We start from the raw sequence: 16,190 nt of genomic DNA, 5'->3' as shown, positions 1-16,190 counted from the left end.
GAATCAGAAAGTGGCAAATGAGGAACTGGGGACCTGGGCTGCTGCTTTTCAATACAAAGAGAAGCAGTGGAGAAAGGGTGACACATCTTGGGGATATTTTTAAGCTCCCCCCCCCAGTCAGGGTTCTTAGAGGTGTGCATGCCACAAATCAAGTTGGAAACTTCAGTACGTGGGGAAGATTTTTAATTCCTTCCGCAGCTGCTACTTTTCCCTTGCAAGTTAGGCCTCCCCAATGATTCCAAACCCATATTTGCTGCTTAATGTTTTATCTCATTCTGAGGATCAAGCCACACAACCACTCGCCAGTCCCCACTTTTTATGTGCTGTTTTTGTTTTATTCTTGGCTCTGATTTTTCTTATCTCTCTGGTGTTCTTCCTCACCGCCACCCCCCATCTTCATTTTGTGCTGTATGTACAAAATAGATATTTTTTGTGTGCCTGAATCTTAGACCTAATTTTTATTTATATTTATATCTGCCTGCCTATTATCTGTCTGTCTGTGTATCTAAACTAAACTATGTATCTGTCTGTCTATGTATCTAAACTATATAGCACACACACACCCTGCCTGGATAGTTTGTTTGAAACAAACTTGCACACTTCACTAGGAGAGTGAAGTTAGCATAACAAGTTTACCTTTGCTCAGAGCATGCCATGTGCACGGGGGAAAAGCAAAAGGTGTGAGCCTTGAAGACATCCACTCTGAAACAAAAACAGGCAGCAAGACCTTTATTAGCATCTCTCCAGTGGTTGGAACAGGCTGGGTCATGTCACGAGTTGCTTTCCACCTGCCAGCCCTCCAAGACATCTTTTGACTAATAATGTCAAAAACTGTGTGACTTGAAATATAATACAGAAATAGATCTACTTGAAAAATGGAAGAGTAATTTGAGAACGTCTCCTTTAAAATCTTGTGGCCCATGTGGGGTCAAGACTTGGGGACCCATCACAAGCATTCACATAATCCTTTGACTGCACATGCACTGTAAATGTTTGATAGGCAAACATTTAAACAGAATACAGCTGGCCAGTGCTACTTTTCTAGAAAAAGAGGTGCTGGAACTCACCATGAACACCTCCCTTGTTCTCTTGTAATGGCAATGGGGGCCACCTGAGAGGTGCCGGAACTGAGTTCTGGCAAATTCTGGCTGAAAAAAAGCTATGCAACTGGTCCATATTAAGGGGAGGGGAAAAGATTGAGCAGCTTTTTGCAATGCCTCTTCCATCCCCTAACTCACTCTTCTATTGCAACAGTGCAAGTTTGCTTCCTGCAATCTGCCTGTTGTTTTCCACTTTAAAAGGATGCTCTTTTCAGAGTTTCTTTTTATTCTAAAGGACAGAATATGGCACCAAAAGAATGAATGGGAAATTGCTCATGTGTACTGCAATGGATATGAGTTACATCACACAGCCCTACCAATGACCTTCTTTTCCATAAGGAAAAATGAAGTACACCCCAAAGTATAGCACCTCTTTTTGGCACACACATTCCCCCCCCCCTTAAAAGTGGACACTGTTTAATTAACAAATGCCAGATCCAAACTATAAGGATGAGCTCATTGGCTACATGGGATCAAGTGTGACTAAACCATTTGGGGGGCTCTAATCCCCAAATCCACATTGCCACTTGTTTTTCCAGTACTTGCTTGTATTGTGAGTTGTTCTATGTAATCACTGCATTTCTGTACTATCCTGTACTAAGTTCTTCTATACAAAGAACTAATGGCAGCTTGCATGTGGTTATTCCATCAACTACATGTATGAAAAAATATACATACCTGAAGATACTTGGCTCTGAATTTAATATTTTTTTCAGCTACTTCCCCAATTCCTAGATGCCTTTAAATGCTTGGTGAAGGTGCATGTCTGCTCAGCAGAAGCCCCTGAACCCTTGCCCTTTTATCATTCTGTTCCCAAAGGGATGGTCCCAAAACTAATTCTAATAGCAATAGTTCACTTTCAAGAAGTTAAGTTTTGCCAGCAGAGATGGAGGGGTAGAATGGCTCACTCCATCCTAGGTTGATTTCTGCTCCAATATGATGCGACAAATCTCTCTGACTGAGCTGGCTGCCTTTGGTGCTCAGATGAAAGAGTGCTGATAGGCAGGTCTTCTTTAGTGGCAGCATCAGAAAGAGAGCATCCAAACCACTTGGGGGGGGGGGTGTTTGTATACCTAAGTCAGTCTGCAGAGGTTCTGAAAAGAGACGAAGACAAGGCAAAAGGAAAATGCTCCCGACTCCAGCATAATTTACACATCCATTTGCTTTGCTAAGTGGTATCCGGTTCAGACATCAGCAGTGAGGTATGATCCTTTGCTTCTTCAGATCCTCCCATTGTTAAATCCTTAGTTTTAAAGTTACCCTTCCGGATTGTTGAACTTGTCCCTCCATCCTAAACATGTTAAACGGTAGAGAACAGAGTCTTGTTCAAATGTGTTGTTCACACTGGGCCATTTCATATGTGTCCTACAGAGGATGCATTTCTTTGTGGGAAAGAAAGAAGATGATCTCAACATGCTATTGGTGACACAGAAATGAATCTGATATTTTAAAAAATCTGTTGGATTTGAAAATCTGTTGGACAGAGATTGGGTCCAGGTTCTTGCACTTTCAAAGTATGGTTACGCAGAAGTCTGTTTTTGAAGGGGAGGGCAGTTATAATCTTCTGAGCATTTTATATATTTATTTTTCACATTTCTATAGAATCCAATAATGAAAGTTCTTTGCACACCTTACAATAAATTACAAAGATCCCAGTGAAACCCCCTGTTCTGTATCTTAATATGTGGATCAAAATTCAAGTAAAGACTGTTGTATGGAGGCTCTGTTGTGAAACTAAAGTCTGTTCTGAGAACTAGCCTTACTAGCTTCAGGCATATCAAATAGCTCCTCTGTCCCCAGAATACACAATCCTGGTATGTTTTGTTGAACCTGTATCTAGACTTCTTCTTATGATTCTTTCCTGCAAGACCCACATGATTCTTCATTTCACTTTTCATGTAAATTCTTTATGGGTGTATTTCCATGGAGGAAAACACTTATACTGGGTCACTGCTAGCAAGGCAGGTGTCTGGTGATCTAAAAGAGACTTGAGTAAGAGCTCATTTATCCATGTTTGTTATTCCGGCCCCTAAGCCAGACCTTGGGGTGTGAATCCTAGTGCACTTTTCACTGCAGGATATACATGGAAGTAGGCGTGCACCATAATCCTTCTAGGACACTGTCCTTTTCACAATCATAAACTCTGGGTTGTAATTAAAGCCGCTGTTTTACTTGTGCGATGGAAATAGCATCTTTCTGTACACACACAAAGTAATACAAAACTACCATGAGACAACAACAACAACAACCCAAGAAAACCAATTAAATTTTACATGGGGGTATTTTTTTGTCCTAGCCAATGTAACAGGATGGAGTAAAACAAAATAAAAAAATTCCTTCCAGTAGCACCTTAAAGACCAACTGAGTTAGTTCTAGGTATGAGCTTTCGTGTGCATGCACACTTCTTCAGAAGTGTATCTGAAGAAGTGTGCATGCACACGAAAGCTCATACCTAGAACTAACTCAGTTGGTCTTTAAGGTGCTACTGGAAGGAATTTTTTTATTTTGTTTTGACCATGGCAGACCAACACGGCTACCTATCTGTAACAGGATGGAGTAAAACATTTCCAGCTAAAACTGGTCCACTGAAGTGGGCATATGTGCCGAGGCATAATTTTCTGTTTGCAAACAAACAAAAGAGCCTATCGAAAAATAAACACCATGCAATCTATTGATTTATTTTGGTCACTGTGGTCCTTTTTTGTTGTTGTTTCTTTGTCCCATCTAATGTTAATGTATTGAGATTAAAAATGCTCTGTGCCTTGTTCAAACACAAAGGAAGCAGACTTAAATGCCCTTCTGACAAACAGAAACCCCTGGAGAAGCCCATTTGCTTGGGGGGGGGTGTGCCGTGGTCAGCTGCGCATGCTGCATGGTTTGTATATTGCAGTGAATGCCTTCCTATGTGTCAAAGACACACAATACACATAACTTTGGAGGAGACAGACTGTAAGTGTGTGTGTGTGTGTGTGTGTGTGTGTATCCCTTTGGTCAAGTACAGTTGACAAGCAAGACTCCCACCATAAATCTGAACTCTGCTGAGCACTTTAAATAAGGAACACTGGGCAGAGACGAAGTACAAATGGAAAGACTCTGTTGGCGCACACTGACATTCAAATAATTCATGCAGACTTTCTTCCTTCTTCCTGTGCAAGCCGTAAGTAGAAAGTCAGGTGTCTCCTCTCACCTTCCTTGCCCCTTCCTCATTCTTAATAGTGCAGATTGCTTTGAACAAGACTATCATTTCCATGATTATCCCAAATGCTGCATTTCAGAGTGCATTGAAAGTCATATCTTTGTTTCCAGGGAACAGAAGAAAGACTGGCAGACTGCTAGAAAATTCTATGGCACAGACTAAATAAGTAACTGATGCTACCATGGACTCCAATTCCAGTGCAGGGAATGTCACCAGCTCTGGCTTGAGCGACCTTTTCCTCCTTTATAGCAAGAACGTGTTTGCTGTCCTCTATGTCCTCTTCTTCCTCCTGGGCATGCCTGGAAATGGCTTACTGCTCTGGATCCTTTTCCGAGGTCTCCAAAGAAAGAGTGGCAGCCACATCTCACGCCTGACGGAGCCCCTCTTCCTCAACATTGTGGTCCTGGACCTCCTCTTCCTCCTCTACAATGCCCCTGTGATGTTTGGCAACATCCTTTTCAGGGACTGGCGCCTGGGCCGCCTGCTGTGCGTCACCAACCACAGCTTCTCCATGTGGGTCTCCTTTGCTGCCTTCTACAGCATGCTGGCCATCGCGCTGCTTCGCTATATGGCAATCCTCCACCCCATGAGAGTGATGCCCATCTCCCAAAAGCAGATAGTTATCGCTTGCGGGCTCATCTGGGTGACCTGCCTTATATTCTCCACTCCGCTCTGGATTAATTATGAGATCATTCACGTGGAGGGGCAGACGTATTGCGTGAACCAAATGGCAAAGAAGGAAGTTAACCTTTACCTGCAGCTCCTGGGAGGGGTGGGCTTCCTGCCTCCCACATTGCTGATGGTTTTCTGCTACTTGAGGATCATCTGTACCCTCAAGGTTAGGAGGGGGCTCTCTATGCACACAGCCTCCAGCCTGCAAGTGAACTGGCGAGCTTCAGTGATGGCTTTGGTCACCATGGTGACCCTGGTGGTCATGTGGCTCCCCTATTGGCTGGTGATTTTCTTTATCAAGTACGACCAGTTGCTAACCACAGCCCCTATGTACTTGGCTTATCACCTGACTTCTCTCCTGGCCTTTGCCAACCGCTGCATTAACCCCATGATCTGCTTCTGCCTTTCTTTCCAGTTCCAGGCCAGGCTGAGGAACCTCTTTAGGAGGGTAGGAAAGGGAATTCGTCAAGTAGGTCCTATCCATTTGGGTAAGATAGAAGTGTTAGGTAGCACGTGACTAAGGTGTACAATACGCTTTGCTAAAGTTGTGTGGAACAAGAATTTATTATTTCCTGTCCTGTAGCCTGCCTGAGGGATCCCTTATGTCAGCACTGGAGGGCCACCGATTCCCTGTCCCTGCTTTATGTGACATACACAGAGCCCATAAGGAGAAAATCATATGTGGGAACTTAATTAGTTGCACTCGTTTAAAATATTTGAATCTACTTCTAGAAAAAAAATGGTAACCCCAGGAGAACTTTAGTTTATGTTAAATCCTGTCTAGGGGCTTCATTTCCTAAAATGCCTTATGAAGGCATTTTTGATGTTGCATTTTTGATTCACATTATTGATCAGTTCCTTTCTGCCAATAACATATTGTAACTATAACTTGAAGCTGATACTCAGCTCGTATCCATGCAGAGAAGGGCTGCCTTCTGTTTGGACTACCAAACGACACCTTTGAATTGGTGATTTCTGACTTGTTTGTGCCATTAATTGGACACAGATTCATTCCCAAGGAATACTGCATGTTCGTTTACCTGAAATGGTTCTAGTAGCAGCAACAGACAGGGGTCACTGGAGAGAACATTAATTGTGCTGAGGCTTCCGGGCTGGGAATTAAGAGTCCCTGAAATAACCTTTAATATTTGAGCTGAGAAATCTATTGACTTGTAGAATAGGCTAATGAGGTCTCGGTGAGAAACAAGAGTGTGGTTCATTTTTCCTCTACCATTAACAGCCAAATTATCCTATACAGCATAATTACCTGAAGCTCCCTAATGTGAAGAAGATATAGCTCTTTTTCTTCCCACACCAAGCTTCTCTGAAAACTTATCATTATTCTTTTTTCCATTGCCTTTATATCCCACCTTTTTCTTCGCAGAGAACAAGGTGGCATACATGGTTGTCCCCAGGGCTTTTTTCAGCCAAAACTCACTGGAACTCAGTTCCGACACCCCTCAGGTGGGTGCCATTGCCATTATACAAAGGAGGCATTTATGGTGAGTTCTGGCACCTCTTTTTCTAGAAAAAAACCACTGGTTCTCCCCAACCTCATTGAATCCTTACAACAACCCTGTGAGGTAGGTTAGGCTCAGAGACTGTAACTGGCCCAAGGTCAACCAGTGAGTTTCATGGCGGAGTGGGGATTAGAACCGAACCCTGGTCTCCATGGTCCTAGTCCAACACTCTAACAACCACACCACACCACACCACATTGTCTCTCTTCTGCACTATATGCCAGAATATGGCATATCCTATGACAATTCAACAATGATTGTCTTCTTGGTGTTACGGAGAAATTAAAAATGCCAGTACCCTATTCAATACAATACAAAGTAAAAAGGTAAAGGTACCCCTGCCCGTACGGGCCAGTCTTGCCAGACTCTAGGGTTGTGCGCTCATCTCACTCTATAGGCCGGGAGCCAGCGCTGTCCGCAGACACTTCCGGGTCACGTGGCAAGCGTGACAAGCTGCATCTGGCGAGCCAGCACAGCACATGGAACGCCCTTTACCTTCCCGCTGGTAAGCGGTCCCTAATTATCTACTTGCACCCGGGGGTGCTTTCGAACTGCTAGGTTGGCAGGCGCTGGGACCGAACGACGGGAGCGCACCCTGCCACGGGGATTCGAACCACCGACCATGCGATCGGCAAGCCCTAGGCGCTGAGGTTTTACCCACAGCGCCACCCGCGTCCCTTACAATACAAAGTATCAAATGGTTATACCTTCTACCCAAGCCTTCCTCAACCTGGTGCCCTCCAGATTTTTTTGGACTACAGTTCCCATCATCTCTAACCATTGGACATGATGGGTGGAGCTGTAGTTCAACAACATCTGGAGGGCACCACTTTGGGGAAGGCTGTTCTATGCTGTAATGGATTTCATGTATAGGCAGAGCTTGGAAAGAAATTGCTTGTGTGTGGGTAGACTACAATTTTGCATTTCAAACCTGTCATTGCTTCTAGCTATGAACTCTGGGTACGGTACCTTGATTCTGTAAGGGCATAACAGGCATTTAAGGAAGATGATCGGCATCCTCACAAAGCAACAACCTGCACAATTATTTTTACAATTCTTCTGTTAAAAATTCCAGACAAATGCAATAGTAAATACATCAATGAGAACTAACTAATCAGACTCTGATCTAACACAAAAGTCCTACAAAGGTTGCTAACCAATTCTATATTTTTCACAAAAAAATGGGGGAAAGGGAATCATGTTTTTGAAACATATTTCTGCTTGCTGTCTCTTAGGCAGACATGTTTCGATTGCATTCTTATACACACTTAACCAGAGAGTAATCCCTACTGAACTCGGTGAGACTTACTTTTGAGAAGACTGCCATAGAAGTTCTTCAGCTTGGAGCATAGAGCTGGTGTGGGCAGGAGCCAAACTCAACACAATTGAAATTGCTGTCCATGGGACAAGTGAATAGCTATTTCTTTTCAGTGAGATTCCCTGGAGAGAGGAACAACCCCTCTTCATAAGATTTCATGCTGAAGTTTGTGGAAAAAGAGACCTCCCAGAATTATCTCAGAAGAGTATTGGGAGTTGTTAGGAAACCCCTCAAAGGACTACATTTCCCAGCACCCTTAACTTCTTAAGTTCCCAGGATTCTTTGGGAGAAGCTGTGACTGCTAACGTGGTATAAGAGTTCTTTTAATATATGGTGTGTGTTGCAACCAAAAACTCTCTGATCATCACTTGACCCAAAAATTGTGTCTACAGAGGAGGAGGAGTACAAGGGGCTGTCAAACCCATTAAAGATATTTATATCTGATTATCTGCCTAGCTCTGTCCAATTATTTATCCAATGATGTATCATGTTCACATATCACAACATTGAAAATCGACAGTTTCTGTGAAGTATGAGGACTTTGAAAATCAAAGGCTGCAGTCAAAGGAAGGGATAAGTTAATGTTTTCAGTTGTTTCCTGAATCAAAGCAGCACTCCCACACTCTTTTGGTTTGCAAATTTAGCTAGTGGTTACTGCAACAAGTGAAATAGTCACTGCTGTAGTCTCCCAGTCAGTCTCTGAGTCCTCCTACCCAGGACCAGCTCATGACATTTTGCTGCCTGAAGCACAGGACAGTATTTATTTATTTTTATATCTCACATTCCCTGTTTTAGCTTCACAATAACCCTGCAAGGCTGGTTAGGGTAAGAGATACTGACTTGCCCAAGGTCACCCAAGTGATATTCCTGGTTAAGTGGGCCCTTGAAACCTGGTTTCCCAGCTCCTAGTCCAAAACTCTCTAACCACTGCACCTGGCACTTCTCCCAATCCCATGTACAACAGCTACCCAGATCACCAGGTTTTTGTGTTTTTTACTTCAAAACTAGTAACAGGAAAGCATCCTCCATTGCATCTGAGGGCAGAAGGCTAGGTTAGGGGACACAAAGCAGGCTGCATGGTACACACAGATCGGTCTGTTACCTCCTTCTGCCTAATGGTAGGGCCGGCCTTGCTTACCTAATATTGACAAAGCTGAGAGATGTGTATGCCTCTTTCACAGTGTAAGTACAAGATCATGAAGCACTCTTCCACATGCCTGGGATGTGGCTTCCACATTCCTTTATTTGAGCACTGTATTATTATTCAAGATCTCCTTAAAGCAGGTTCAGTTCCTAGGTAACTTGTTTAGAGAGTACCCTGGTTAATTGCTATGATTCACTCACAATGTAAAAATCGTGTCTCTGGGCGTTAGGGATGCCCTATTGTCAAGTGCTCTACTCTTAGGGTTTTTGGGGGGGAGAAACCCTGAGGGAACAAGAGTGCCCACAGGTGACATGTTAGTAACCCTTGTGTCCTCTAGATGTTACTGGACTGCAACTCCCATCATTCCTGACCATTGGCCATGTAGGCTGGGGCTGATGGAAGTTGTAGTGCAACACCATGTGGTGAACATTGACTACACTAGGGTCTACCTACACCATTTCCACCACCCAGGAAGACCAGGGATAGTCACGGAACATGCAAACATATACTGTGGGTAAAGAGAAGTACAGGAGACCTACGCTTATCTCCTGAACGTGGGTTTGTCTTGGCTGTAGCTTTAATATCCACCTCCCTTGCAGACCATACCGGAGAGATATCTAAGGACCATGCATCTTCATGGGGGATAGATTTCTGTGTATTGCCGGAGAGCTTAAAATATCTTCTTTGTTTCCCTCCCTCTTTACCCATAGATCACCCACATGCTGCGACATGTGAATATTGTGTCTCTGCAAGCCCCGCCTCCTTCTCCACAATGACTACAAGGGAGGGGGAGAGAGAACACATCTTATCCCCACAAGCCAGGCAAAGTAATATAAGTCACCATCTGCTGGGAACAGATATGGGGAATTGCAGAACTGATCTCTATCTCAACCCAGCTGCAATGATTTACAAGTGAATTGGTGCCCTCTCTGATGTCTGTCCATAAAACACAATGGCTTGGTAAGCTTTCACCCTTTAGCAATTGCAGCTGAATACTGTAGCTAGAGCCTTGTTAAATGAACTGGGAGGAACATTTTACTCAAGGGGAAACCTGTTTCCTTTTGCTTTGTGGTGGTAGTGGGGAGGGATTGATCTTTTGGTTCGGCAGTGACTGGTGTCAAAGCTAACCTTCTGCTGTCCCTTTGCAGTGCAAACCACGGGTTAAGCTGGTGAGTGGAGACATGTGGTGACCCTTATGATCACAATGGATTGTAGGAGATGTGCCCTTATGCTGGCTCATGTTTGGAAGGAAGTCTCTACCTTCCCCACACTCCCAACTCTTCTTCTGAGATGCTCAGATTCAGCGGAGTATGGGGATGCTGACCCATTGAGGGGCATGAACGGAAAGCAGTGCTTGAACAGAGACTCATAGACTTGTGAGGGCACTTCATCTCATACAACTGCCTGCTCGGTGCAGAATCTAAAACATACATCTGAAAGCCTATCATTTTTGTTATTATTGCTGTGATTTGTGTTTAATGCATTAATATGGCAAATTTTAATATACATATACCCATTACTCAGGGGCCAGGACAATGATATGTTGTTGTTGTTGTTGTAGATTCATATTTTCTCAGTTTCATCCTCACACTGGAATAATGGAGCTCACAACAACCAGCGAAGATTTCTTTCATGCTTCCAACAAGACTTTGAACGCCTCTTCTCATGGGACAGACGACAGCTTTGGTGGCCTGACAGTGACACAGCTGAGATACATATTTGCTTCTTTCTGTGGCCTCATCTTGTTGGTTGGCTTTGCTGGCAACCTCTTCATGCTGCTGGTCCTGATTGAGGGCTTCAGGAGCAGCAGGAGCACCAACTCCATCTCTGCCATGACCAACACTCTCATGGTCAACATCACCATCTCTGACCTGATCTTCCTCCTCTACAATGTCACCGTGCTGCTGCTCACATTTGTCTATGAGGACTGGGAGATGGGCTTGGCTGTGTGTGTCAGCAGCCAGAGCTTTTCCATGTGGACCATGTTCTGCAGCTTCTATAGCATGGTGGTCACCTCCATCCTGAGATACCTGGCAGTTGTTCATCCCACCTGCTCCTTCCCAGCAAATTGGCTCCAGAGGTTTCTTCTCTGCATGGTCATGTGGCTCATGGGCTTCACTGTGTCTGTCCCCAACTGGATACACCAAGGAGTCGTCGTGCTTGAAGATGCTCGATACTGTACGCTTTTGATGACGCCAAGGCAAACATACCTGTATTTTGTTCTCTTTGGTGGGGTTGCCTTCTTCCCCTTTGTGCTTCTCTTGGTCCTGTGCTATTCCAGAATCGTCCATTCCCTCTGGTTCAGGAAGATGGTGGTGGTCCACTCATCCTCAAGCATTCGGCTCAACAGGAAAGCCACTGTCATGATCCTGACCGTATTGGCGGTTTTCATCCTGATGTGGATACCATGCTCAGTGGTGATATACCTCTCGGCCACCCACAGCCTCCCACAAACACCTGCAGGATTTGTAGCCTCTGGCTTATCTAGCATTCTGGCTTATTCGAACTGCTCCGTAAGCCCCCTCATTTGCTTTTCCCTTTCAGATCAGTTTCAGGCTAGCCTGAAAAAGTTGCTTTGCCGACGAGGTCCCAGGTAACCCCAGGACCACGGGCAGAGTTGATTGGACCCAAATAACTATGTCAACAGCCTCTAAGAGGGAGCTAGAGGCAAACTTAGGCTACTCAATCAGACCAAGCACTTTGTCATTTCAAAACAAAACAAAACACCAATGTGGACTCACTGTGCTTTGAAGAACAGCACTGATGACGTGCATTATATGCTACTCTGTAGAACAAGTATAAGAACCCTAATTGCAAATCATAGAATTGCTTATCTAGCGCAACCCCCTGCAATACAGGAATCACAGCTCCAGAATCCATGACAGATGGCCATCCAACCTCTGCTTAAAAACCTCCAAGGAAGAAGAGGTGGTCTTTTCCACTGCTGAACAGCTCTTGCCATCAGAAAGTGCTTCCTAATGTTTAGTCAGAATCTCCTGTGGAATCTTGCTTAGCTTTATCACCCATTATAATAGATCTGTAAAAACAACCAATAATAAACAAATAGCATAACATTTTATTATTACGGGACAGCCATACCGTTTGGTCCCTTAATAGGAATCGGCAGCAATCCACTGAGTCACCTGTTTGTGAGTCTCTACTGAAAGACCCACAGGGCTTTTGCGTGCTATCAGGGGTTCTCCCTGGGGCTGAAAAACATGGTGCTGAGTCAGTCTCTGTCCTGTAGATGTCGCTGTTGCATTTTTAAAATTCCTTCGCGAGCTCATTGCTGTAAATGGAAAACAGTTATGGAAATGCAGAGGAAGTCCAAGCACAAAGCAGCACTTTCACTGTAGATTTATTTTATTTTATGGCACCTCTTTCCAGTAGCTTTTCATCTTTTCCTGCTTTTAAATGGGCAGAGGGCTGCTAGCATTTAAATATATAAATCCCCAGCCATGTTTTCCTTCCTTTCCGAAGCAGTGCTTTTTGCAACCTGCCCCAGGGGCTGCCTCAATACTCCTAATCACCATGAGAATCCAATAATGAAGCAATAGCTACAAAGCAATTTCTCCAGCAAGTTGAATTGTTCTGATCCAATCCCCATTGTTCGGCGTAAATAATAAATCAGAACGCCACAAAGCAGAGCAGCAGAGGGGCCATTTTTAAGAAACGCTGCAGGAATCTGCTTGACGCAAGCAAGCGGCACGCCAACATGATTTTGATTGACTTTTCATCATTTCCCATCTCGCTTCGGAAGGAAAGGAAAAGCACATTTGCGCATTCAGTGATGCTTCTTGCACCACTCAGAACATAAGAGCCAAAGAGCTGTGACAATACTCTGCTGATATCATTTACTACCAGATTTAGCAAGATCAGAGTGGGTGGTGGCAGTGGTTGGATTGCTGTACCTCCAACACTTCTCAGATGAAAATAAGGATGTTTCTCACACCCTGCGACTGACCCTCCTCAACCTCCAATTTTTGGTCCTCCCCTCCTGCAGAAGGGCAAGTGCCACCACCAATGGGTCGCAGCACACATGCCCTCCACTGTCCTGAGAAAACCCCTTAATCCTTATTTGATTTTATTCTTTGGCAGATTTATAAAAAGAAAAGCACACATCAGTATATATATATATATATATATATATATATATATATATATATATAGAAAGGGTCATGATTAGATGCGGATGCACAAAGCATAAAAAAAGGACTGGGTGAAAAGCCATTGGAACCTGCATTCTGGAAGTGGGTGTGGCCAGTCTCAAAAATAAGCATATTGGTGAGGGAGGAGGTGTGGCCTAGCTTGGCATCTGCTTCCACTGTCAGACTGCCAAGACTGCTGCCTGTTCTTCAGATGTGTTTTGGGCAGCCTGCATGTTCCCCTCTTCAGCTGGGAGATGGAGAATGAGGTCAGAAAAATGTGACCCATCCTAGCATGTCCAGAGATTTAATCTCTTTACATTAGATTTCTATGAAATAAGGACCCACCTTGTTCTGGGATTGTAAATACTGGTTTTTTTAGCATTGTTTATAATGGTTGGGACCTCAGGATGAAGGGATGCTCCACCACTGTTGCTTCTTCTATGCTCAGGGAAGAGATATCTGTTTCCTGGGACTTGGAGGACATCCAGCTGAAGAGAAGAGTTTCTCCAAGCTACAATTCCTAATCAGCTCTCTTGGTTGTGGGCTCCTCTGTTAAGGACCACCATGTAGGTCGACTTTTAAAAAATCATCATCATCATTACTATCATATTAATCTTTATGCCTTTGAAAGCTGAGGATGGAACCAGCTTTATATAATCACAGTTGGTGAGATTAAGGCTGCAAACCTACACACACTTTACTTGGGAGCCTGCCTCGCTGAAGTCAGTGGGGTTTGCTTTCAGCCACACATCCACTTCACCTTGATTTTAAATGTTTCTGTTTATAGTGAAAGGCTTCAGCTCTGCCAGCCTTCTGTTGACCTACAATTTCAATGGGAACCAAACCTGGAAGAAGATGCCTGCAACATGTTGCTTAAGGCAAGGAAATCCTTGTTCTGTGAATCCACTCTAACTGGTCCTTCACTACTAAGGGACAACTATTTTCCTGGCACTTGGTTAAAGGCTGGGCTCTACTGAACTCTCTGATTTAGTTTTCTTCTGCAAGAGCTACTTACACAGCACTCCCTGAATTTTGGAGAAGTGGACTGCTTTTCTGGTGACGCACAGATGCACTAAGCTCCCCATGGAACCCTGTGGATTGGGACCAATTAAAGGGTCATGATGTTTCCAGCAGATCATACTTGATCTGGCACATAATGACATTATGCCGTGGTTGGAAGCAATCCTTGATCTTTCTGAATGCTCATTAAATAAATCATGCAAGACCTGAAATATTAAGCCCCTATTAGTATGTGTTTAGGAATCCCCAGCTCTCTACTGGGAGAAGAACAGTGGATGGTATTTTGAATGCCAAGAAAAGGACTTTGCTTCAGATATTAGCTGACAATGATTGCCCTTATCGATTGTTTCCTATCCTTTCCATGCTCCCATGGGCTGCAGGAGCTCAGCATCTTCCCTCCCAGTACTATAATGGGGTGTACACTTCTTATGGCATGAATTAGCATTCTGCAAAGACAGAACAGAGAGAAAAATAGATGACTTTTTATGCACGACAAGGAACAGTATTTGGAAAACAACACTTTGCCAGCAGCCACAGGCCTTTTGAATGTTAATTACACATTTGCCTGTGTAAATTCAATATAGTGTCAGTTGTCTTAGGCATGCCACACTAATCACAAAAACCACTGATGGCTTTCAATTTCATAGTGAAAGACCCCAAAGCATTTAAATGCTTAGCTATAGTGTACAAACAAATTTGGTGCATCAATTTTTAAAGCAGTATGGTTCCACCATGTTAACTTTGCTTGGGGGTGGATGCCCAAAGCATTTCTATCACCTCACCCTTTTCAGTTTATGAACCACTCTAAGTATCCATACTAGGATGAAGGGCAGGATTCCTCTCCACATATTTGCAGGTTATATTCCCACTGTTTGTCTGCATATGAAAAAGAATTCACCTATTGGTCAATTTTTGAAAATCAGTATGCTTATCACGAATAAGCATATATGAGCTGGAACAACTGACTAGCCTCACAACAGACATTTGCATTGTCTTCTGATGAATGAAGGAATCAAGTTTTAAAATTATTTTGCAACTTCTGTTTTCAGTTTGATAATTAGCGCACTAAGGAGCTGTGGTATTGTTGCATGTCATCCATGGGCATAGCCAAGATTTTTGTTGGGGGTTGGGCAGAACCTCAGTTTGCTATGTATTTTTAGTGATTTTTATTGATTGGGGCGGTAGCTGCCCCTCCCTGCCCCCCCCCCTGGCTACACCCATGACGCCACCTCAATCTCTGATCTGTTCGAGTTTCCAAGGGCCCTAGGCACTTACCCAGGGTTCAGGTTTCCTCTGGAATAAGGGAGCGGTGATATCTTTATGATACATGATTTATTTGCACATACAACCTGAGCCTATGATGGAGCATGAAGGTCTTGCTTCCCCCATAGCCACAGCTTTGGATTCCAGCAGAAATCAGGCATGGCTGTCTCCCTCTGCTTTCCCAGCTTCCTGATTCTAGCTTCTAGCTTCCAGCTCAATTCTCCCCTCTCAACTCTGGCTTTTTTTCTTTTTAAACTAACTATCAGTGAGTCAAGGGAGGGGACCCCATCCATTTGGTATCTGGCACAGAGCCACCTCCTTTATTCCCTCAATGGTCTAGGCTATCGCCTCACTAGGAAGCAAGCCTAGCTATTCCAGGAATTTGAATCCTTGTTTAACATTTGGCACTTTCCGGACCCAGAACGTAGAAGGGTCTCAGCATCCAACCTACTTCCCTCCCCAAACTCATAACAGTATTATGCAATTAAAAGGAAATGAGGACTTGCAAGGGTTTTTATTGTACTTTGCACACTTGGACTGACATGTGTACAATTTCACAGGCTGTTTCTGTAGTGAATGATAACAGAATCTGAAGTTTTTGTGACGATCAGATTTTTATAGCAAAGCTTCTCCCCCTTTTTTGTGTCTTCTATCTTCTCCACATTTTCTTTAGTCTTGAGAACTCTGCCAAAAGCAAGTTCTTGTAGGAAATTATTCTGGAATGCAATGAAATTGAAATTTAGATACCAAGGCTGCAATCCTAAGCACACAATCCTAAGTCCCAGTAGGATCTATTTCTGAGTAGACCT

At 43.8% G+C, this 16,190-nt stretch overlaps 2 protein-coding genes across 3 annotated transcripts in view; both read left to right on the top strand.

Annotated features, from left to right (window-relative positions):
- SORT1 (sortilin 1) overlaps positions 1 to 16,190 on the top strand; it is a 103,962-nt gene that overhangs the window by 51,749 nt on the left and 36,023 nt on the right. The gene's annotated exons all lie outside the window — the stretch shown is intronic.
- LOC309343354 (galanin receptor type 3-like) lies at positions 4,478 to 5,611 on the top strand (the record flags this gene model as incomplete). Its single annotated transcript, XM_081864700.1, has 1 exon — positions 4,478 to 5,611. The coding sequence occupies one exon, from the start codon at positions 4,478 to 4,480 to the stop codon at positions 5,483 to 5,485; it is 1,008 nt and encodes a 335-aa protein (XP_081720826.1). The 3' UTR covers positions 5,486 to 5,611.

Source organism: Podarcis erhardii (assembly GCF_964252035.2).
Source record: "Podarcis erhardii genome assembly, chromosome: 6".
Classification (NCBI taxonomy): Eukaryota; Metazoa; Chordata; class Lepidosauria; order Squamata; family Lacertidae; genus Podarcis; species Podarcis erhardii.
The sequence above is the reverse complement of the archived record's forward strand: the minus strand, read 5'-3'. Positions and strand labels throughout refer to the sequence as shown.